The sequence below is a fragment of the Taeniopygia guttata genome, chromosome 15, assembly GCF_048771995.1.
Source record: "Taeniopygia guttata chromosome 15, bTaeGut7.mat, whole genome shotgun sequence".
Classification (NCBI taxonomy): domain Eukaryota; kingdom Metazoa; phylum Chordata; class Aves; order Passeriformes; family Estrildidae; genus Taeniopygia; species Taeniopygia guttata.
The window spans coordinates 12,970,752-12,994,305 of NC_133040.1; the positions used below are offsets into that span (position 1 = coordinate 12,970,752).

The following is a 23,554-nucleotide window of genomic DNA, read 5'->3' on the forward strand; positions in this document are numbered from 1 at the left end:
GGGAAAACAAGGAGCAGAAATAGAAATTGTTTTCTGTTTCATTTCTCTCTGTGCTCCTCTATGAAAAATCCTGAGAAGGAGAGAAATGTGCTTGCCACACGAAACAAGTGCTGCTGTTTGATTATTTGGTCTGGAGCTGTCTGCTGCCACCAGAGCAGGGCAGGGAAGGCAGGTGACCTAATTCTGAGCCACCTGATCTTGGCAATGCTTTAATCACTTCATCTTTCCCCAAAAGAGTGATTTATGGGCGTTTTACCCTGGTTGGTAAAAACGTTTCAATTTTACATTCATCAGCCTGATCTCTGGTAGTACATCTGTTCCCTCTGCTGCAGATGAATCCTCACCAGTCAGTGGCATTATCACATCAGGAAATGTGTGCCATTAGTCAAAGCCAGTGTCAATTTTAAACTGAGCATTGTGAGCTTATTTTGTTCCCAGTAAATCACAGCCCACAAGCACAGTGCCACTAAGATTAATAATTTTCTGAAGTGAAATGATTTGTCGCTTGCTTTAGCACAGCCTTAGTGTTGATTTGATCTCTTGTCCAACCATTTTGTGATTAAATGAGCAATCAACAGATTGAGGAGGGGGAAGCTCCCCCTAAAGTGGATTTCTAATATATTAGAGACTGTTTTTTGCCTAATGTGTACTAATGCAAAAGTACAAAATAATTCATAATGTACATGAAAAGCAAACTAAAATGTGACTCTAACATCTGTGCCTTATTAAATAATAACTTGAAAACTGGCATCAGATTATTCAGTATTGTTTTTATGACTGTTTAATCTCATTTATCTTCTCTGCCTGGTGCCCGTGTCCATCTCTGGTGGCAGCCCAGAATTTCCACTTCTTTTAATACTGCACATGGAGTCAGGCTTTTTGGCTCTACCTTTGTGCTTTCCAGGGACTAATTAGGAGTTCTCAGTGAACTGCTTTTTTCTGGGCATTTGCAGCTCCAAAGTGTTTAAAATTCTACTAAACTTGGAGCAATCAGAAGAAAACTCTCAACACCAGGAGGCAGTTTTGCTCAGGAGGATGTGGTTTTGGCAGTGTGGGCTTGCACAGTGTGAAAAGACCCCAAGCTTTAATGCAGATGAAGCTGTCCAGGCTCCTTCAGCTCATGGCATTTGTGAGCTTTTCTTTTTAAAGACTTTTTCATGAAGTTCTGTTCCATGTCTGAAGGCACTTGGTGATGTTTTGGGGAGAAATATTTCTCCAGGTAACCCTTGCCCGTGTCTTTAGCAGAAACCTTGAGCATTTGTCGAATTCAGGATTCCCAGGACAGGATGCAAAGGAACAGCACACAAGTTTTAATTCATCTGAGGCATCACTGTTAAACACCCTTGGTGTTCAGGGTGCCAAGTTATTCTCTCTAATGAATGCTTCCAGACTTTTCTCCACAGAACAGACTTCTTAGGAATATTCTTTGTACTGATGTTTCTTTTCAGTCAGAGGAAACATTTGCTCACTTTAAATATGCACCAATACATAAACATCCTCTTTAAATCAATGTAGTGGCTTCAAAAAGAATTGAATGGTAGCTTTAAGTGAGTGGCAGAATGCACCAAGTGCATTTTATGGTGGGAGACTTCCAGCCCCCAAATTTGAATGGTATTAAACCAAAGTCTAGGGAATCCCAGCTTCCTGTGCACTCCATGTGATAGTTTGGGTGCTGGTGTAAATAGCAATTGCCTGGCACAAATGGGAGCAGTGCTGTGGGGGGATTTTGTTGTCATTATTGTTATGGGTGCAGTACAATCTCAGTACAAAAATCATGGAATTAGTATTTTGTCATAGTCTCAGACCTGAGAGTTCAGAGGGGGTGGTGTGGGGTTACTGCTGTCTCCTAGCTGCAGTATCTGCAGGGGCTGGCTAGCCAGCATCCACTGGCTAAAGTAAATACACAAAATACAGAATGAAAAGGGGCTTTTAGAGTTCATTTGCATTGCGGTTAGCAGTCAGCTTCACAGTTTGTGTTCTGTGGATGAGACTGTGAGCAGCAGCAGCCAAAGCACGGGCAGGCTCCAGCTCAGCCTGCAGCAGCACAGCATCTCCAGCCTCTCTGGGAACTCAGCCTGTTTAAGGCAGTCCTGCTGCCTGTGTCAGCTGGAGATCAGAGCAGATGATCAAACTGCTTTTCTCTGCCCTTCCCTTGCAGGGTCTATATACAGCACAGTCCATGTGCCTGAGCAGGTTTAGAAGCCCTATCTATAGACTGGAGAGAGGCAGTGGAGTTCAGCCTGGTGCTGGAGACTGACAGAACATGACAAGGCAGTTTAAGGAGATGAGAAGCTGAGAGTGATCTTCTCACACAGCTCAAGGCTGGGGCAGGGCAGCTGCTGATCACAGACAGGCCTGCAGTCACCACTGCAGGATGAAAGGCTCCTTTTGATTGCCGTGGAATGGGGCTGGAGATACAGACCCCAATAAATGTCATGTGAGGAGAAGATGGAGATAACAAAACCTGCACTAAAAGACTGAGAAATCTTTGTTTAGCCAACAGGCAGGACTTAAAGCTGCTCTCATGGAGGTGTGGAGCCATAGGGTCACAGGCTTACTGCAGCAGCAAATAAAACATGCAATATGCTCTTGTAGTTTGATTTTTCAACTCTCTGTAATTTCTGCTTTGTGGCACGGCTGTTCTCTGAGCTTGAGAAGTTTACATAAGCTGCCATGACACAGGCAGGGTTTTACAGAGGCATTAGATTTTCCTAAAGCTGTGCTGGAAAGAGAGACCCACGTAAGAAAAATTGAACAGTAAAAGTTGGTGCACGTATACAGCTGAGTGTAGTAAAAACTATATGATAACAGCAATAAAGTGAGTTCCCAAACTGATCTGAAACTGCAGAGCTTTTTTGTTGTCTGATCTGTTAGGAATAATGAGAAACAGGGGAGAGAAGAATTGATTGAGAATTTTGCAGTCCAATTTTTCTGGATTAGTAGCCTGTCCCTGGAAGTTTGCAGGTTCATTTAACTTCTGTCTTCACCACCGTATCAGCAGCCCCAGCAGTGAATCACTGCTGTGTGACAGCAGTGGGAACACTGGGGTACAGCTATTGCACTGCCCCTTAGCCTGGAGAGGAGGAGGCTCAGGGAAGACCTCATTGCTCCCCACAGCTCCTGAAGGGAGGCTGCAGACAGCTGGGGTCAGTACAGGTTGGATATCAGGAAAAATGTTCACAGAAAGAATAATAAAGCACTGGAATTGTCTTCCCAGGGAGGTGGTGGAATCACATCTCTGGATGTGTTTAAAAAAAGACTGGACGTGGTACTCGGTGCTATGGTCTAGTGAGGTGTCAGGGCATGGGTTGGACTTGATGACCTTAGAGGTCTCTTCCAACCTCGTTATTCTGTGATTATTCTGTGATTATTCTGTGACTTGTAGGGAGCAGGCTGCTTGGTGAAGTGCCATGGCACAGTAACAAATGTCTGTTTGGGATGCCTGGTAGGGACTGGCTGGGCCCCTCTGTGGCAGCAGTGCCTGGGCTGTGCTCAGAGGGGCAGGAGGAGATGCTGCTGCTGCTGCTGCTGCTGCTGCTGCTGCTCAGGCTGGAAATTGCTGCTCCAAGCTGGGCTCTGCAGCTGACCAGGAGAGAAAAACCCAAATCCAGGAGCCAGGGCACTGCGAGAGCTCAGGGAAGGCGTTTCTGCAGTGTGCAGGGAGATGAACTTAAGAAAAGCCATGAATTGAAAGATTTAGAGTATCAAAGGTTCATGGTGCAGTTGTACAAATTTATCTCTTTCATGCTCAAGAAAATAAAATCCTTGTCTTAGAGACTGAAACCTCAGCCATAAACCTGTGGATTTGCTTTTTGAGGACAGAAGTCAATGCTTTCAGGTGCTCAGGAGGTTGATAAATGAAATATTTTCAAGAGGAGTAAAAGACCTGCTGTCCTTCAAAGTGACCAGGAAAGAAAATAAAGTTATTTCCCCTCACCATCTCATCACGGCTTAGATTTTGTTTCTGTACAAAACCAGAAATGGACAAATAATCCTAAATAATGTGGACTCGGTGTTGTTCTCTGAAGGTCTGTAGAAAACAACAGTGAACTTGAAACCAGGGTTTGGAAAATTAATTTTTAAATCTTCTTCTTTACCTCTCAGCAAGCTAATGCTTGGTATTACTCATTCACTTCCAGGCCTGCAGCTTTCAGTAAGATTAAAGATTTGCAGTAATACATTTATTTTTATTGTGCACCTATGACTGCTGCATTTTTTTTCCCTGATAGTACCTGGAGGGATGGAGTTAAATGAATCTACACTTTCAAATCTCTTTAGATAACACTTGTATTTATTCCTGCCTTTCTTAGAAAAACAATGTCCCTGCTGAAGCTTCAGAAATTATTCAGGCTTTTGTGTTTGCTGCCTGTGCTCGTGTTTTGGTTTTTATCATGGCCCAAGTGTGGAGTGTCACTGTGTCAGAATCCTGTTCTCCCCAGCAACAACAGCAGGGCCAAGGGGTGGCACCAAGAAATGGCACCAAGAGGAGATGGCACCAAGAGGAGATGGCACCAAGGGATGGCACCAAGAGGAGATGGCCTCAGGGTGTGCCAGGGGAGGATTAGGTTGGAGAGCAGGAAGAACTCCTTCACCCCAGGGGTGCCAGGGGTGGCACAGCTGGCAGGGCAGTGGTGGTTTGGGCTGCCTGCAGGGGTAGGGGTGGCACAGCTGGCAGGGCAGTGGTGGTTTGGGCTGCCTGCAGGGGTAGGGGTGGCACAGCTGGCAGGGCAGTGGTGGTTTGGGCTGCCTGCAGGGGTTTAGGGGATGTGTGGGTGAGTGGTGCCCTTGGCTGGGTTGGTTGGAAGCAGGGGAATAATGATCATTTTCCATAATCCACTCTTTACTGCTTTTGTAAGTGCTCCCTGGCAGAACACTTTGGAGTGCTCAGGGTTTTTGCCTGCTCCACGCTGATTTCTGCAATCCTTGTCCCAGGCATTCCTGCAGACACGGGCAGTGTGCGCCTGTTCCTGCTGGTGTGTGGGCTCCGGAGAGTCAAGGACCCTCTGTACCTCGTGGAAGCTTTCTCAGGTGAGTACTGGCTACTTGAATATTCTTCTTTGTCACTCAGTGCATTCTTTTAATGTTTGAAGTTTGGCGTGAGCTGTTTTATTTATTGCAGGAAACATCATCATATACCTACATTTGAAAAGAGAAATTCTTGTGTTACCATTGATCTTCTCACACATTATTTCTGTGCCGTGTCTTTTCCATCCTGCTGGGAATGACAGAGCATTCCAATCAAAGCAATATTTGATGGTTTTGCTTGCTGAGAAAACTGTTTTGCTGTTACATGCAATATTGATGGAAGACAAAAGAAAAGATCATCTACTTCAAAATATCTTTTTTATCTTGCTGTCCCGTGGCTGCTACATCGATTTGCATGTGTGCTAATTAATGCCATTGAAGCTGCAAACAAATTTTCCCACCCATTGTTCTGGCTCAGTGCTCAGACTGGGCTGAAGTTTCCCTGTAAAAAGGGAATTTTTTGCCAGGCTCTGCTTGTGTCTGTAAGAGGCTCAAGCATTCTGAGCTGGAAATTCAGCCTGCACTATTCACTGACTTTTGTAACCCTGGAAGCCCTGTGCTGCTGAGTAATAAATGCAGCTGGGAGTGAGCTGCACTGGTTTGTTCTGGGATTCCAAGAGCAGCAGATATCTCTTGTGCATATTAGAGTAATGATTGTAATGGCTGCAGTTACCTCCACATGTTCCTTCACACAGGAAAATATTCAAGTAATTTTGGCTTAGTGGCCATGATCACTGCATTATACAGAGCATTGTTCTCTTGAGTGATTCAAAATTAATATCTGAGCTTAGTTAAATAACCCTTGAGTCAGAAGAGATTGCATGAAGCAGAAAGGCTAAATACTAACTTTCAGATATGCTAATACTTGAATTCTGAGGAGTAATGTGAGGGCTGAGCATGGAATCTGGTGCACATTCAGTCTTTAAAGTAGCAATACAATATTTGTCTAATTCTTTAATCATGGAGCTATTTATACTGATTTAAAAACTAATAATTTTTATTAATAAAACAGTTTTCTCTTCTGTTTCAGACTGGCACAGAAAGGATCCCAGTGTCCATCTGGGCATTATTGGGCCTGCAGTAAGTAATTTTTATTTCTAATTATTTCCATTTACCTCATCTGGGATACCTCAGCTCTGTTCCAAAGGGAACCTAGGTCAGAGGATTTCTGCTGGAGACAAGAAGCTCCAAAGCCAGGCCTTGTAAAGGCTGTTCCCAAAGCTCTGAGCTGTGGAAGTGGTTCCAGGGGTCAGAACTGGCACTAAAGGGGCTCCTGCAGCACAGGGCTTGCACAGGCAGCCTGAAGCCTTGGTTCCAGCAGGGAAAAGGAGCTGTGCCAGGTGAAACAAGCTCTCACTGCTGCTTGAAGGGCACTAAAAGCTTCCCTGCTCCATCTGCCTGATGTGTTCCCTCTGCATCAGCCTCAGCTCTGATTCCTCTCCACGTGAGCCTGAAAACTTGCAGGCAATTTGCTTTATAAAAAAACCAAATACACTCTCAATAGGCAAATAAGAACAATTTCTCTGTTTTCTCATTCAGTTTTATTCTTTGCAAATTTGGGGACATAGGATCTTATTGTTAAAAGCTGTTTTTGTGTTTGTATTTCATCTGGGTTTTTTCCACGCTAATACACAAAATGATTTGGAAGTGAACTGGTGTGGAAGGCAAATCTAGAGCAGGTGTAATGAAGCTGTGCTTTAGAATCCAAAGATGCACTTGCTGCCTCCAGTGAGGATTTTATAAACATTTTAGTTGTCTTTTTAAATTTGCTTCACTTTCTCATAAGCTAATGTCTTTGCAGGCCAGAAATAACCCAGTGGCAGTGCACAGGCTGGATCAAGGGCTGAACCTCCTTAAAACACTTTAGAGCATATTTCTCTCATGGAACTAAAATATTGCTAAAGAAAAAAAAAATACATCTCATCTCTATTGGTATTTAGCTGTACTCTTCTTATTCATGTTGCTTCTCAAACCACAAAAATCTTAAGAAAATCAGTGCCACTATCTATGAAGCATGTAATTTTTATTGTGAATATTAAAAACTCATACAGTAAGATTATATTAATTAAGAAGAGAAAGAACAAAGGCCCACTCTATTTTCTGCTTTACTTCCATGAGATGATATATTTGCTGCCATAATATTATATACTATTCCCTGGATTTTCTATGCATGATTGTCTTAAATGGTGCAATCGAGGTAATGTTGCAGGATTGAGGCCTGTGTTATGTAAAATTTTCACCATTTGTCTCCACTTCCATTTTTCCTTTTGTTAATTTCTAATAATGAAATTTGGAACAGCAGCTAATTTTCAGCAGCTCCGTATTCCAAGAATAGGAGCTTATGAAACTTAAAAAAGAAGTTAAGGCTACAAAACTTTATAAAGTTTTGTTTAAAGCATTCATCTTCTGGGTAACCTCTCAGAGCTCTTTTGGGGTTTTTTTAGGCAGTACAGAACATTGCTCCATCCCCTGGAATGTGGGGTCACCTGCTGCTGGGAGTGAAGGGAATTCCTCTCCCAGTGGTGCTGCCAAAAGCTCAGAAACTTGGGAAACTGAGGAAGTTCTCCCTCTTTGAGTATCTCTGCGGATTCCTCAAGCAGTGATACTCTGAGAGAATCCCAAATTACTGAGACCTGTTTTCCCCTGCAGAGTCTGGAGTCTCAGCACTATAAAATGTTTCAGTCTGAGTTCATATTTATATGGCAGCATTTTAATGTTGTGTTTACAGAAGATTTGCTGGGTTTTGATCGCGGTAGGCTCTGTGCTCAGCAGCCCCTTCATCTTGGTGCAGCATTTGATCTGTGAGTTCCTGCACTGCCAAACACGTCTGGGATGTTCCTTTTCCTGTCAGCAGAGCAAAACTCCCTGCATGGCACATCTGGACCTGCTTGGGGGTGCCCACAGCCCTTTCCTCGTGTCACCCCTTCTCCTGTGCCAGGAACTGTCCCACAGCTCGAGCTGCTGTCTCTGATCTCTGCTAGACTGAGAAATGTGCAGCCCTGGCAGGGCTGGGCTGCAACAAAAGAATTACAGGGAGCTGGGATGCTTTAACAAATGAGTTACAGGGAGCTGGGATGTTTTAACAGATGAATTACAGGGAACTGGGATGCTTTAGCAGATGAATTACAGGGAGCTGGGATGTTTTAGCAGATGAATTACAGGGAGCTGGGATGCTTTAACAAATGAATTACAGGGAACTGGGATGCTTTAAGAAATGATGGGGAGCTGGCGAGTGCATTTGCCCTCTGTGCTGAGAAGTAACAACGTTCATGTGGCCACAACTGCTGCCTGTGGAAGAACTGGATGCTGGAGATGTTTGGGGTGGCAGAACGTTGTTTTCAGGATGGTTTTGGGTGCCTGGATGGCAAAAAGCTGTTCTCAGGATGTGTTTGGGTGTGTGGATGGCAGAATGCTGTTCTCAGGATGTGTTTGGATGTGTGGATGGCAGAATGCTGTTCTCAGGATGTGTTTGGGTGTGTGGATGGCAGAATGCTGCTCTCAGGATGGTTTTGGGTGTTTGGTTGACAGAATGCTGCTCTCAGGATGGTTTTGGGTGCCTGGGTGGCAGAATGCTGTTCTCAGGATGTGTTTGATGTGTGGATGGCAGAATGCTGCTCTCAGGATGGTTTTGGGTGTGTGGATGGCAGAATGCTGCTCTCAGGATGGTTTTGGTTGTCAGAATGCTGCTCTCAGGATGTTTTTGGGTGTTTGGTTGTCAGAATGCTGCTCTCAGGATGTTTTGGGGTGTTTGGGTGGCAGAATGCTGTTCTCAGGATGTTTTTGGGTGTTTGGGTGGCAGAATGCTGTTCTCAGGATGTGTTTGGATGTGTGGGTGACAGAATGCTGCTCTCAGGATGGTTTTGGGTGCCTGGGTGGCAGAATGCTGCTCTCAGGACGTTCTGGGTGCTGTGCTCAGTCCCTCAGCCAGCCTCAGGCAGGGGCTGTGGCAGCTCTCCCATGGTCCCAGTGCCCTGACCCTCACTTACACAGGAATTGTCACACCAGGCCTTTGACACAGACCTGTGGTATGATTTTAAAGCTCAGCATTTAAAGTGTTTTAGATTAAAAATGTGCTGATTGTTTATTTCTTTGGGTATGTCAGGCATGAGCTGCAGTGCTGAATGCCCAGTGCCACTGACCTCTGTGTGTGCTCCTGTCTAGGTTGATCCACTTTTTACCAGTGAAGTTAAGGAGAGAGTTAAAAGGTAAGAAGTTCACGTTAAAGCTGCTGTCTGCTGCATGAAGAACTTGGCTGCCCCTTTTTAAATGCTGTATATGCAAATACCTGTCCATGCACAGCCTGTGGCACTGACAGGTCTGCTGGGATCATCATGGAACAGCTCAGCTGTCCCAGCACTGAGCGTCCCAGAATAACCAGGGTGTTGATGTTTTGTGTTAAATCCCATCTGACTGACCCCGATTTAGATTTCTTATTCACAGAACCACGGGAGGGCTGAAGGATCACCCAGTTCCACCCTCCCAGCCAGGGGCAGGGCCAGCCCTGAGCTCCATCCAGGCCTGAGCATGTCAGTGCTCAGGAGCACCCAGAATCACAGGATACCATTATCTGCAGCTGCTTTTAGTGAGAGCTCTGGGATAGGGGTGCAGACCCAAATCTGACTCCCACATGGCATTTGAGCTGAGCGTATTTTATATTCTATCCTTATATAACTTACATATTAATTATTAAACTTATATTGTTCTATTGTATACATGGACATGAGTTTCTCATGATCTTTCTTAGGCCCCTGACCACAGTTTCTCATGATTATTCTTATGATTAAACAGTAATTATATTTAATTACTAAACAATCATCACATCTAACAATTATATCATTTATCATGTAATAGCTACACATGTGCAGTTCTAGCGAGGTACAAGGCCTTCATGTACCCAGGGTATTTATTTTTCAGCGCCTACTAAGCTTAATTTTCCTTTTAACCCCAAATGTCCATGATTTTAAAACCCTTTTACTATCAAACACAACCAGGGATGGAAGACCCCGATGGCTCTGTCAGCCCGCTCAGAGCTGCCCCTGGCAGGGGGAGTGCAGAGGTGTGGGGGGTTCTGGGGTCCCTCAGGGTCCCTCACAGGGGGAGGGCAGAGGTGTGGGGGGTTCTGGGGTCCCTCAGGGTCCCTCGCAGGGGGGGTGCAGAGGTGTGGGGGGTTCTGGGGTCCCTCAGGGTCTCTCCCTGGCTCTCCTTTGCCTGCAGGTTCCCGGGGGTGCACGTGCTGCAGGAGCTGCCCCAGCAGGAGCTGCACGCTGCTCTCAGGAGGAGCCTGGCCCTGGTCAACAGCTCCGTGTCCGAGGGCATGTCTGCTGCCATCCTGGAGGTACTGCCCCATCCGTCCTGGGGGTACTGCCCCGTCCTGGGGGTACTGCCCCGTCCTGGGGGTACTGCCCCATCCTGGGGGTACTGCCCCATCCTGGGGGTACTGCCCCATCCTGGGGGTACTGCCCTGTCCTGGGGGTACTGCCCCATCCGTCCTGGGGGTACTGCCCCATCTGTCCTGGGGGTACTGCCCCATCCGTCCTGGGGTACTGCCCCATCCGTCCTGGGGGTACTGCCCCATCCGTCCTGGGGCACCCCAGAGCCTGCCCCGGCTGCAGCCACCCCTGCCAGCCTTTGCTGGCCCTGTTTCAAACCTAGTGAAGAGAAAACTAACGTATTCCCTTTTTCGAATGTTAGCAATTAAGGTTTTCTTCCCTTGAACTGACAGTTTGTTATGCTTTCTCTATTTATTTTTAAAGGATAGAAGGTAATTTTATCAATCCTGCCAAATTAACAGCACAGATCTGAGATGTAGAAATCATTCTGATTTACTGGGGTTGTCACTAGGCTTGATTCAACACCCACTTCCTTATAATGTTGCTAGAATGAACTTTCATTTATTTTTACATCCTTTCAAAAAGCAATCTAAGAGCAGCATTTGGTTATTTAATTCTGAAATGATTAATGAATGAAAGACACGCTGAGTTAATCCTTTTGCCATCAGTATTGAAAATTAATAACCAGTTTTATTTTACACCTGCCAAAGTAGGGCACTGCTTAGTATCAAGTGCTTTCTCAGAAAAAAATAAGCGTACTTGAAGTGGAAGTTCTTTGGGCAAATGCCTTTCATTGTTCCATTTGTTTTGGTGGGTGCTGAATGTTGGTTCATCAGGAGCTCAGAAGATCACAGAAATTATTACACCATTTGTGTTAATGAGCCTCCATTTCTGTTTCTAATGAGTTGTGTTTCCAGCATTTCCACTCCTTTGAGAGTAAACACCTCTGTGTCACAGAGTGGCAGTGCAGGGCAGTGAAGCTCTTTCAGTGAAGTTCTTTCAGTGAAGTTCTTTCAGTGAAGTTCTTTCCTGGGGTGGCCAGCAGCAGGAAGGGCCATCTGCTGAGATCTTGTTAAATAATAAGGCTGAAAACTCTGCATAAAAATCCTCTGGTCCTAGGCTGGAGAAAACAGGCTTGAGTTTGGAAATGCAGCTCTCATTGTCCTCAAAGTTCAACATTTAACAAGGTCATGAATCTGTAAACAGGATTTCAGAGCGAGATAAATATATAATAGATAAATGAGATAAATATATAATCCCATCTAGTCCAACCTGCCTGGAGGTATGGAAGAGCCAGGAGCCATCACTAATTACTGTGTCAGCTGGTTCTGAGATGGCAGAGATTTGACTGTAACTGATCTGTTTGTGTTTGGCATTTGAAGAAGAGAAAACAGAGCATTGGAGCAGACATGAAAAATGCATCTCCTCCTGGGAGAGCTCGGGAGCTGTGCACATCCCTGGGCAGGGATGGTGGAAAGGCACCACTGAAGGGTCCTGTGTTCCCTCTGTCCCTCTAACAACAGGGCTTGGCTCCAGCACCATTCCCTGCAGCCCTTTGCTGGGCTCTCAGGAATGTTCCAGCTCTTGTAAAATCATTACATTCTTATGCTTTTACCAAAGAGAAGCCAATTTATAAAAAAAAAATGGCAGAAAAGGAAGTTGGACAGACTCTACTGTGCTGTGAGGCACAATCCAGTCTTGGCCAACACGTGCAGCACTAGCAGGCTGGAGTAAAAGTCAGAGCAAATTATAAAAATAAATATTAAAAAACCCTAGAGATGAAGGGATGTGTTAAAGCAGTAAAACTGGAGACCCAACAAGAAGATGCATAGGCTAGAAGGAGGAAGATGAGGGACAATGCAGAAGACAGAGTGGTAAATAAACCCTGCATTTGCTCTATCAGCCTGTAGTGCTGGCTGGAGATGCTTATTGGGAAACGTCCCCACAGCTTCAATTTACACCCTGCATCCTCCTGCAAGAGCAGCTAAACACATTTGCAGTCAAAATAATGTAACCAAACAGATGGCCAGTGGACTAAAATGTTGTTTTGTGCTATTATTCCTGGAACCTAGGTCAGTAAATTATACATATTTTCAACAATGCAAATGATTGTTTTTACTGCTTGAAAGCAGTCTAAGTATCTAAATTAAATTTGAAGCCACTTCTTGCAGTAATTATTTACAGCCCAATCCATTTGGTTAAGGCTAGTGGCATAAAGGCAGCCCTGCATCTGAAGTATTTGGCCATCTGTTCTGGCTCTCAGTAGCTATAATTCATTGGTACCTGTGCCTGTGGGGACCTGAAGATTTCCTGGTGTAGCAGTTCCTGCCCTCCAAGTCTCAGACAGAACAAATGTCTTTCCCTTTAGCGTTTGGAAATGACAGAATTAAATATAAACTTGGTGCTCAGCTTCAATCACTCAGCAGCTCTGTAGCTTCATTAACGTGTGTGAATGACCCCAGATCATCTGGTCCTTTCTGATGCAAAGTGCAGAACAGGTTTTGTCATTAAGGGCTTTATTTTTAGCACTAACTGCTGCAAAGCAGATGTTTGTGCCAGGGCTATGGAAATGTTATGGTCAGGCTAATACACCTGCAGTGGTGATTTAAACAGTGCTTTTCTTGGGTATATTAAATTATTAAAATATGTTGCTAAGTCCCAGCAGTCCCTTCCTGTACCTTATCAGCCTGGGTATTTGTCTCTTCAGTTTTGTCCAAACTATAAAAGATGGTTTTCTCCTTGGAATTTTGTTTCCTTGCTATGTGGACTGAAGCAAAGTTGCTCCTCATGCAGGAGTGCAATGGCAGCAGTTTAAAATGCACTGGCTCTGGAGTGACAGGGAGTCAGGATGGAACAGGCTGGAGATGTGGGGGTGGAATTTATTTCTCCTTTGACACTGTGATAATTGCACAGTGTGAGTGTTTCTGGTTGTGCACTCAGTGCATCTCCAGACTCCCCAGCAGTGAGGAAAGCCTCAGGTCAGGACAGGTGTGAGCAGCAGAGCTCAGGGTTTGCTGGGGGTTTGCTGGGGGTTTGCTGGGGGTTTGCTGGGGGTTTGCTGGGGGTTTGCTCGGGGTTTGCTGGGGGTTTGCTGGGGGTTTGCTGGGGGTTTGCTCGGGGTTTGCTCGGGGTTTGCTGGGGGTTTGCTGGGGGTTTGCTGGGGGTTTGCTGGGGGTTTGCTCGGGGTTTGCTGGGGGTTTGCTGGGGGTTTGCTCGGGGTTTGCACACTCAGAGCTGCAGCTGGTCCTGTGCAGTGCCTTGGCAGGGCTCTCTGGGGAGTGCCATTTTTCAATTAAAAATCTGGAGAGGTGGGAAAGAAGTTTGAGTTGTTGTTTCTGGTTTCCTTATTAAAATCGTCATCGTTAGCACCTGGAAATCCATGGATCCTTATAAACTGTTGTTTCCTTTTCCTGTATTCCTCTAGGCAATGGATTTAGAAATCCCAGTGCTGGCAAGGAACATTCCTGGGAATGCAGCAATAGTAAAACACAAGGAAACAGGACTGCTGTTTTCAACTCCCCAGGTAAGGAGACCACAGAGCTTTGGGTTCATTTTCTGTCCCCTCTGTGTCTGTGTGCACCCTTGGCGTTTCCTGCCAGCAGTTTTGCTCAGAGTCTCCTTTCCCTGCCTTTGCAGTTCAGGGAGTTCAGACTAGGTGTCAGCCTTGCTGAAGCTTTTGTGAGCTGCTCACAGCCACTTGCTGCACTGGGGCTTGAAGGTTCCAGAAGCAAACCCTGCAGGAGATGCTCTGGATGTGTCAGATTTCCCTTCAAGAAATAACTGCAACAGGAACTTGTGTCAGACAAGCTGGAGCTCAGCAAGAGAACCAGCCTGGAGTTTCAGATGACACATTTTCTGTCATTTCTAGCAGTCAGTGTTAATGGAAAGTATTTTTAGATGCAAGATACTGCTCAGTCAGAGAAATTAATGATAAAGTGAAGTGTTAGGATGAAGTCTCAGGGAAGTTAAATAAGAGTGGGAAGAGAGGGAACACTGCCCATATTTAAATACTGGAAATTTTCATTTCAGCCTATTTTCCTGCATTAGGGCTTTGCTGTTACATATTCATGTATGCCATGGAAAATGATTCTCAGAAAAAGATTCCCTCAGAGTTTTATCCAACTCAAGATTAAAAAAAACATACTAGAATACAGCATTTGATAATTTTGCAAAGTAGAGACCATATTTATTTACATTGTGGACTGTGTGATTAATGAATCCTATTAAGTTGTGTTTCTGGAAGGTGAATCCTCTTGGTTGGTTTTGAAAGAGTTTTTAATAGAAAAACTCTTCCAATTCAAGTATATTCTGGAATATTCAGTTTTTTCCAGTGGTTTCTACAAAACCCAAAGTATTTCTTTGATAACTTGTGTACATGTATTCCCTGAAAAAATCTCATTGACTTCCAGCTCCTCCAAAACTCCCAGGACACACAACCCTACTGAAGGAGGGGCTGAGAGCTCTCCTGGTGTTAATGCTGGTACATTCTCTCGTTTCCCCCAGCAACCTGCCTGCACTGGCTTGGAATTCAGATTCATTATTAATACCAGAGCCAGTTACCATCAGACATCCCTGTAAGGAGCCTCTCCTGTGGTCTGCAAGCATCCCACATTCCAGGTGTTTATTTGGGATTTGAGCCAGGGCAAAGTGCAGCTTGAAGCACAGAGGTGCCCCCAGTGCCACTGGGGAAGGGGAGATCCCCCTGCTCTGCAGAACAGCAGCTGGAGCTCAGTTAATGAAAGCCCTGCGATAATTTATTGCTGGCACCTGAATCATCTCCCAGAGGCTGCACCTGGGCCAGCACACCCTTGTTTCCAGGGCATGTCCTCGTCCCCCTGCAGAGCTGTTGAAGAGCTTTGCTCACGCAGAGGAGCTCAGAATGCCAAACCTCAGCACTCAGGGCTTTGGAGATAAAGTCACCACTTACTCCTGCTCCTCAGCTCCCCAAACCATACCAAATGCAGTTTTAAGTCACTGCATGCAGTCTGCCAGAGGTTGAGAGTCACATTCGATCAAAGAAATGCAATTAAGTTTGAAGGCATTTTAATTGCTGGGACAAAGGACAGTGCCCATGGCTCTTAGAATGCGACCTCAGAAGATTGGTCTGAGTGAGCTGGGACTGGAAAACATGTTCTGGTAAGAAATTCTTTGGGGTTTTTTACTTTGATTACTTTGACTTCTTAAGTATCTTTTCTGCTGTGCCCTCAGATGCATAAATTAGTAGGAAAATGCCTTTAATCTACAAAAAGACTAGAACTGTGTCTAGGTGCTTGGGAGAGTCTGTCTCTGGCTGGCAGAATCTGGACCACCAAAGATGAGACAGTTTGGTGGATTAGAAAAGGAATTTTCCTGGTAAGTTGGTGGATCCTGTCAGTGTGAGGATCCAGGCTGGAGCACAGCTCAGGAGCAGAAAGCATTGCTCATTCTCAGTTGTTTCTGATCCGAGGGGGAAATCTCTGCAGTGCCTTGGAAAGGAGCAGTGTGCCTGCTGTCCTTTGAAAGCCAAATCAGAGGGATATTAATTGACCATTGTGCAATGAGAATTGTTTTAAATGGTGAGTGCTGCTGGCTTTCTGCTTGCTGGAAGTGAGCTTTTGTGGCTTCCAGGAAAGTAGGAAATGTTGTGTCTCGTTGTAGCCATCCTTAACCATTTGCATTTGGCTGGAAGCAGCAAAAGCCTTGCCAGGCACTGGAGCCAGCACTCAGATGGAAATAGTTAATCTGGGAGGGAAAGCCTGGAACGTTTTGTTCCTCACACTCCATCATTTGTGCACATTACTGTGCACATCACTCTTAAATCATGGGTTGATCCTGCTGCTGCTTGAATTTGCAAGTTTATGGAATATTTGACACCAAGTTAATGGGACCTGAAGTAAAAAAAGTAAGAGATAAGAACGGGGCAATAAATAATGCAAATCTGTGTTAAAGGGAAGACACAAAAAGTTACTCAGCAGGCTGGGTTTCAAAATGACATCTTCCATGTCTGTAAAAGCTCACAGAAGGACCTAAATAAAGACAAGGAGGCAAATAAACTTCCAAGGCAATGAGAAGGGACAGAGGTGGATGGAGCTGACCTGTGCAGCCCCTGTGAGGATTTGGGGGGTGGGAGGGGTGCCCAGCCCAGCTGGAGCAGCTCTGCTGTGGCCCCAGAGCCTTCCTCTGCCAGGCAGGAGCAGCCCAGGGCTGCAGGGCTCTGCCCCTGGCCCAGAGCAGCAGTTTGAGCTGGGGGCAGTGCCAGCACCCAGCTCACAGCCCTGGGGCTCCAGCTGCCCTCAGGTACCCCTGGCACTGCTGCACACATGGCCTCTGCCTGCCTGGGCACCTTCTTCTGCCTGCTGGAGCTGCTCTGAACTGCCTTCATTGCAGACTTGCTTCCATGATATAAATAATATATTAACCATCTTATTTTCATTATGTGTGAGCTGCGGCACCAGTGCAGCTCTCGTGGTAATTGAGGAATTATTCATCCTTTTTTACTCAGTGCACTCATTTTCCAGCTTTATCTCCTGGATACCTGTGCTTCTGTGTCTCTGCAAAATACTGGACAGGATTTATTTTAGGTACTACACAGAGGAGTTGACATTTTCTTTAGGGATGATTGGTCAATTTACCAGGAGAAAACTGTATTATGGATGTTGCTGTTGAAAAATGCCTGTTTGTGGTGGAGCACTTCCCATGAAAAGGGCAGATGTGAGAGTGCTTCTGGACACACAGGAGATGATTTGCTCCTGTTTTTGGGGTTGTGACTTACTGCTGAGCCTCAGCTTTTACACCGTGCTCGGCTGCCACCTGTAAATTAATTATACACACTCTGGTGAGGGAAAGAAGGTTTGTGAGAAGTATGGATGGCCCCACGTAGTAAGGTACCATATAGATCACCTCTTCATTTGGGCTGCTGGAAGTCATCCCTTAGGTTTTATAACTGAAATGCAATTTGTGAATTTGACCCCTCTTTCACCAAAACCGAAGCTACAATGAAATATGGGAGTGCACAAATATCTGTGCAAACATCACTTGCACAGACACAGCAGAGCAGCTGCTGGAGCTGTGTTGCCCCCCTGGAATTACCTCACGTGTCACAGGCTTCTGGAGAAGCAAAATGGAATTTTGCTGGATTTCTTGAGAGAGTGGAGAGTTCTGGGTGTGTCACGCTGCAGGTCCAGCACAAAGCCAGCACTGAAATGCGAGTCACTTGTGGTTAGGGGAGACACCTGGAAAATGAAATTATTGCTGTCTGAGCTGGCCATCCAAACCTGCAAACAAGCTAAGGCAGCTGCTCCGAGGCCACAAGGAAAACCCAGATAAGTCACAGTGAATCTTCCCCTGGCTTCCAGAGGGATTGCAGGTGACTTGGGGCTGGTCACTGGCTGGGGAGGAGGAGGAGGGTAAAGCTCACAAGTCCTCACTCGCCACTTCCTGGTATTTTTCCATTTGCTTTTTCTCTCTCCTGCATTTTCTCTAATTTTATTATTTGGACTCCGTTTGGCATTTTTTCTTGAGATTATCCTCAGCCCTAAGTATTGTAACTGTGAATAAGGATCTCATTTCTTCTATCATTTACATGTTTCCAAGTTTTTGTCCTCCATATCCACAATTTAAAAGAATGCTAATAGGACTACCTGTCAAGAAATGTTACATTGCTGCTTCTGCTCTTAGGTAATTTACATAAATTACTTTTAAACATTACTTTAAATAAAATCCTCCACAGGAGCATAAAATTAAAGTTGGGGGATGTGGATGAGTGTGAGCAGCATTTGTTACTGTGGTTCTCCTGCACTTGGATGGAGGCAGCAGAAGCCAGGTGAGATTCCCACCTTCCCTGTGGTGTGAGCTGGGGCAGCTCCAAGGAAGGGGCTGAAATCCCAGCTCAGGCACGCCAGGCAGGGGTGGGAGCAGGCTGGACACAGGGCTCAGCCCACAGCCAGCACTGCTCTGATGCAGAATGGGGTTACCCTTCACCTGTGTGCAGGAGAACTCCCCATTCTCTCAGCTGGACACAGAGCTTTGCACAGAAGTGATCTGTGTCCCTGAGTGTTCCATTTCCCTCTGCTCTGTGCTGGCAGGGAGAGCCCCAGCACTGTGATCCTGTGCTCAGTGATTCCCCATCAGTGTGGCCCAGGGGTCACTGGTCACTGTGCACTGCAAGAGCAAAGTTCACCCAAAAAATCCAAAGTTCAGCCCACGATTGTACAGCTGTGCAGGTACTGAGACATCCTGTGTGCTCAGATTTTCAGGGATAGTTGTCTCCTTAACCTAATGTAGCTCTGAACTCTGGTCCTAGCTGGGCTATCTCTGCACAGCTGCCAGCCTGTGTAAATAATGGTTCTCCTCCTCCCACCCTCCTTGTCCCCCTGGCCCTGGGCACTGACCTTCACTACCAATTGTGTAGGATTACATTATCTTTGTTTCCCACTGCCACCAGGGCTGGCTGTTCTGAGCTGAACCAAGCACTGCTTTGCACACATCTGAGCAGTCTGTAATCAAGCTGCAGCTCTGGAAGTTGTCTCTGGATGGAAAATTAGTCCAGCTGCTCAGAACAGATTAGTTCAGACATCAGATCCCTTTCACATGTTTGAAGTTCAGTTTCTCCTGCCTAGGAGTGAGTGACAGAGGCAGAGGAGCAGGCAGAGGACAGTTGTGATCTTTGAGCTCTGTATTTTGCCCAGTGAAGGTAAAGGGAATATATGGGGTTTTTTTGGTGTTTGCTGAGCTAACCTTGCTGAATCTGTGTGTGCCCAGGTGCTGCATGCCTGCTCCTGTCTTTACACTGTGTTTGTGTTGGGACTTTCTTAGCCTTACCATAAAATTCACTGAAGGTGTTGCAGCAGCAATGAGGTAAAAGTTTGGCTGAGCTGAGATCAAACATCTGATGCCAGGTGTCCTCCATGCAGAACAGGCAATTCATTTATAACCTGGGTTTCCAACCAGTGGTAGGCAGACAATTTTTGTGTCATTAAATGTGAATTGTCTTTGATTTTTAATGCTTAGTTGGTGGGCTGTGTGAAATAATAAAATTATTATTTATTAATCAATGTTTATAAATAAAGTATGGTACTTGACCTTGAAAAATGACTTAGGACAGCTTCATCTATTGGCTCACAGTTGGACAGGTACCACCTTTTCCAGTATCATTAGGACTTCTACAAAGACATTTTAATTGATTATTTTCTTCATCTTTTTTAGGAGTTTATTGCACTGTCCAAGAGTTTAATGGATGACCCCATTATGGAAAAGGAAATTATAACAAGGGCCAAAGACTACGTGAAGAAGCACCATTCCTGGGAAGGTGAAAGGAAAACCTACCAGAACCTTGTGCAGAGACTGCAGTGACTTGGCAGGCTGCAGCTGAGAGCCAGGGGACCACTTTCCTGATGGAAACGTGGTTAGCTTTGGGTTCCTCTGGGGTTCCTGCTGGAAGAACAGTCAGACATTGCAGTTCCAGTCCCACAAACCTGCTCCCAGCCTGGGCTCAGCAGCAGGAGGGCACCCCTGGAGCAGCTGCCAGCTGTTTGCTGCTGTGGTGCTGCCAGGGCAGGGCATTCCTGGCACACAGGGCTGGCAGGAAACCTCCTGCCCTGCTGCATCCCCCCCTGCAGCAGCAGCAGCAGCAGCAGCAGCAGCAGCAGCAGCAGCAGCTCCCTTCCCACTGCCACCCTCGGAGCACATCCAGGGGCACAGCACACATGGGCCAAAGCCAGAGGGATAAATGATGCCACCAGAGGGATAAATGATGCCACCAGAGCTCCCTGCAGCCTGCACTGGGGCAGCAGGAGCAGCACAACCAGCGAGCAGTGCTGCTGCTGGGCACAGGGAGCAGCACAGGGTGATCCCCTGAGCCCTGCAGGCCCTCCTGGGCATGGCCCAGCTCTCCTGAGCCTGCAGTTCTGCCCCTGGCACCGGGGCAGGAGCTTGGCCCAGGCCTGGCCCAGGTACCAGAGCTGTGCCAGAGATGCTCTGTTACATCAACTACCTCTTGCTTTGCCAGTTCCTTTGGTCCCCCTGTGATTTACTTATTTATTAAAAGATTTATGACACCTATGAAAAGGGATGTGGGGGGTGGAGGTATTTTCAATTTACTGTTTGTTCTTATTTGTGGCTTCTCAGGATGTATTTCCATGGAATGCAGCAGCCTTGTCTGAAAGTGAGACTGATCTCTGCTGAAAGTCCCCACTAATCATCCCTGGCAGCCCAGGGATTATGGACACACCTCTGAGTCTGTAACTGGGCATCCAAGCACTTGCATCTACAGGAAAAAAAAAAAAAAAAAAAAAAAAAAAAAGAGGGGCATATTTGTAACAGGTTCTTAGGCACCTGTTTGCTTTTATGGTCTTGAGCCTAGGAGAGCCTGTGAAATGTTCTCCTTGAGCCTGGAGAACCTGTGAGATGCCCCAAGGAGAGCCTGTGAAATGTTTTCTGTGACTTCAGTGGCTGTTGTGTCAGACTTTTCTTTTTGTCATAATGAACTTCACTGTGCATTTTAAGCTTTGCTCTCTATTTTTGATGTGTTGCAAGGTTCTGGTGCAGTAAACAAGAAAGCAGTTTGAATGTTGTATATTGATTTCTCCCACATTTCCCTCCTTGTTCTGTGTTGGGGGTGCTCTGCACTGCCTTCAGTGAGAATCCCCAAGGACAAACCAGCCTGATTTAAATAAACAAGTCCACAGTGATGGATAGAAGCCTCAGCACTGAGCTGGTGGTCAGTGATTAGTAATAGTAATGATTAGAAAGCTTTTTCTGCAGCCTGATACATTTATTACTGAGCTTCAATATAAATATATTGATCTGGAATTTGTGTTCTTCCCAGCAAAACAAAATATGTTCAAGTGAGAAATTGCACTACACCCTCAGAATGTAATTAACATATGATTTTTCAGGCTGTATTTAATCTATAAATATGAAATCTGCATCTGGGAAGAGGCATGCTCATTTGCATGTGCTAAGCGTGGCAGGAGCACAAACACCCTTCTGCAAGGGATGCAGGAAGGAAAAGGGGAGCAGCCCCAGCTGAGGGGCAGCACTGACAGCAGGGCTCTGGCAGGACACCCAGCACATCTGAGGGCTCCCAGCACTGCAGGGGACTTCATCATCATCATCACCATCAGCCACGACTGGATTTATGTTTCACATCCCACCCACTCTCTGCCCCAGCCCTATAAATATTCAATGAGTCTTGTAAGTCCTTGTAAGGAAAATATGAGACCCATGCAAGCAGTTTTGGGTGTAATTATCTTTGCAGCAACTTCACTCAAATGATTTTATAGGTAAGAATAATCCTTTTGTTGTCCTGCAGCCTAATTACAGTATTTATCTTCCCCTTCAAAGCTCCACTCCTGCCCAAGCAGCTCTTTAAGCAAAGCACACCTCGATGAGCTGCAGCTACACTCCAAAAATAGCACTTGTTCTGTTTGCAGGAAAAAACCTCCATTGTGCATCCACCCCACGGCTACTTCTGTATTTCAGGACCTTGAAATGTACTGTTAATTAATCTAATTACATGCATTTTATTTTGCAATTAGCCCTGCCATTGAATGCAAGGGAAGTGGACCCGCACAATGGGTACCACGATGCTGTTCCCCTGCTTGGCACAGCCCCCCAGAACTGGGACAATTTGGTGCCATGTGCCAAAGCCCAGCCATGTGAACAAGATTTCATTTTAATTAGCCCTAAAGCACACACGTACCAATTTTCAGAGTTAGTGTCTCTGCTTTCCTGATCACCCTGCCCTAAGAACACTTGTGCTGGGCTGAGGTTTCCCATTTTTTGGGGTGCTGCCCATTGGGTTTCCATCTCCAGAGCCCCAGAGCACAGACAGTTGCTTTGAAGGTTTGCTATAACCATATCAGGACTTAATTGTGAAAGAAAAACATGAAAATGTATATTGGAAGACTTACAAATATTTCTGCCTCTTCTGCAATTAGTTTACCACCATTTAGCCCCAGTATTAACCAACCCAAACATCTGCAAGTGCTGCCTTTGGGTTTTAAGAATGCACAAGCACTTCAGTGTTCATTTCCAATGTATTTCCTCCTGTCTCTTGGGCCCATAACTCGTTCTGCCCCTTTCTCCCCTCAGTCTCTTTAATCTTTAGGTCAGGAATCATTCCCCGTGAAAGTAAAGAAACAGTTTTGTCAAAGGCTTGTCAGAGGAGATGGGTGCTTCCATGTGGAATTCAGTCATTTAATGGCTCAGTGGGATCTGAGCTTTTTTTTTTCATTAACTTGTCCAAAGTAATTTCATCACTCCAGAATTTATTTCACTTCCACCCTCCTGTGCCTGGCTGGTCCCAGCCCAGTCCCTTTAATGTTTGCAGCTCAAACCTGGAGTAAGAGCAGGTCCCACGGCCCTGTCCCCCTGTCCCTCAGTGCCCCTCATTCTCCTGACACAGACAAAGCAGCACCCTCATCTCCAGGGCCTTCCCTGCACTGAGAACTCCAGAGGAAAGCAGCTGCTGATGGAAAAGTCTCACATCACCAATACAAGAGCACACTGCAGTAAAAACTCCTAATTTTTGAAGAAACATTTTACATTTTCAAAAGGGGTGGACCATCATCTGCAATTTAATTCTCTCTAAATGAAGCATATTTTCATCAAGTAATTATTCCATGTCATTCCTGTGACAGCTCTTTTAGGTATCAAATATTGAAATCTCACATCCTTTCCAAACATGTAGGCCAGCACTTGTTTTGCCCAGTGCCTGAAAGAATGACTCCAGAAATTCATTTCCCTCAGAGCATTGCCATTAAGCTAATTTAAAGCATGTGTTTGAAATGAAACAATACATTTTAATCAGACCAGCAGAGAACATCTGGTCACTGAGGAATCAAAGTTGTGGGCACCTGACCTGAAAGAGCATTCACCCCCTGAGCACCCTTTAACCCTTCCTGCCCCAGAGCAAGGGCTGCCACCCTTTTATGAGATTTTAATGTGCTTCTTACATGCAAGTCCTGCTTTTGTGCACTTCAGATCTGTTTAAGGAAGTCCAGCCACAAGTATAACCTTGCCAGACAGAGGTCACTTATTTCATTTGTCTGATCCAGTCAAGTTTCATCACTCATTGAAACTAAATGCTCCTCTACTGCTTCAAAAATTAATCCCTGCCACAGAAAAGTCACACTGTTATTTCAGTGGCTTTAACAAAGCAAACTGAGTTACCCAAGCTCTAATTTAACTTGAGCAATACAACAAAAGCTCATAGGCCT

The 23,554-nt window shown here is 45.6% G+C and overlaps 1 protein-coding gene and 1 long non-coding RNA gene across 2 annotated transcripts in view; one reads left to right on the forward strand and one right to left on the reverse strand.

The window, feature by feature from the left end:
• Nucleotides 1-20,900, forward strand: part of GLT1D1 (glycosyltransferase 1 domain containing 1) — a 37,679-nt gene extending 16,779 nt beyond the window's left edge. Inside the window, exons 7-12 of the mRNA XM_030286094.4 lie at nt 4,933-5,028; nt 6,056-6,105; nt 9,187-9,230; nt 10,240-10,360; nt 13,780-13,878; nt 19,539-20,900. Coding sequence (XP_030141954.2) covers nt 4,933-5,028; nt 6,056-6,105; nt 9,187-9,230; nt 10,240-10,360; nt 13,780-13,878; nt 19,539-19,685 — 557 coding nt within the window. The 3' untranslated portion in view covers nt 19,686-20,900. The remainder of the gene's footprint in view (nt 1-4,932; nt 5,029-6,055; nt 6,106-9,186; nt 9,231-10,239; nt 10,361-13,779; nt 13,879-19,538) is intronic.
• Nucleotides 10,889-17,561, reverse strand: LOC115497444 (uncharacterized). Its single transcript, XR_004369318.3, has 2 exons — nt 17,424-17,561; nt 10,889-11,475 (listed from the first exon to the last, which is right to left on the reverse strand). It is a non-coding gene; the product is annotated as an uncharacterized lncRNA (long non-coding RNA).
• Nucleotides 20,901-23,554: the final 2,654 nt, after the last annotated feature.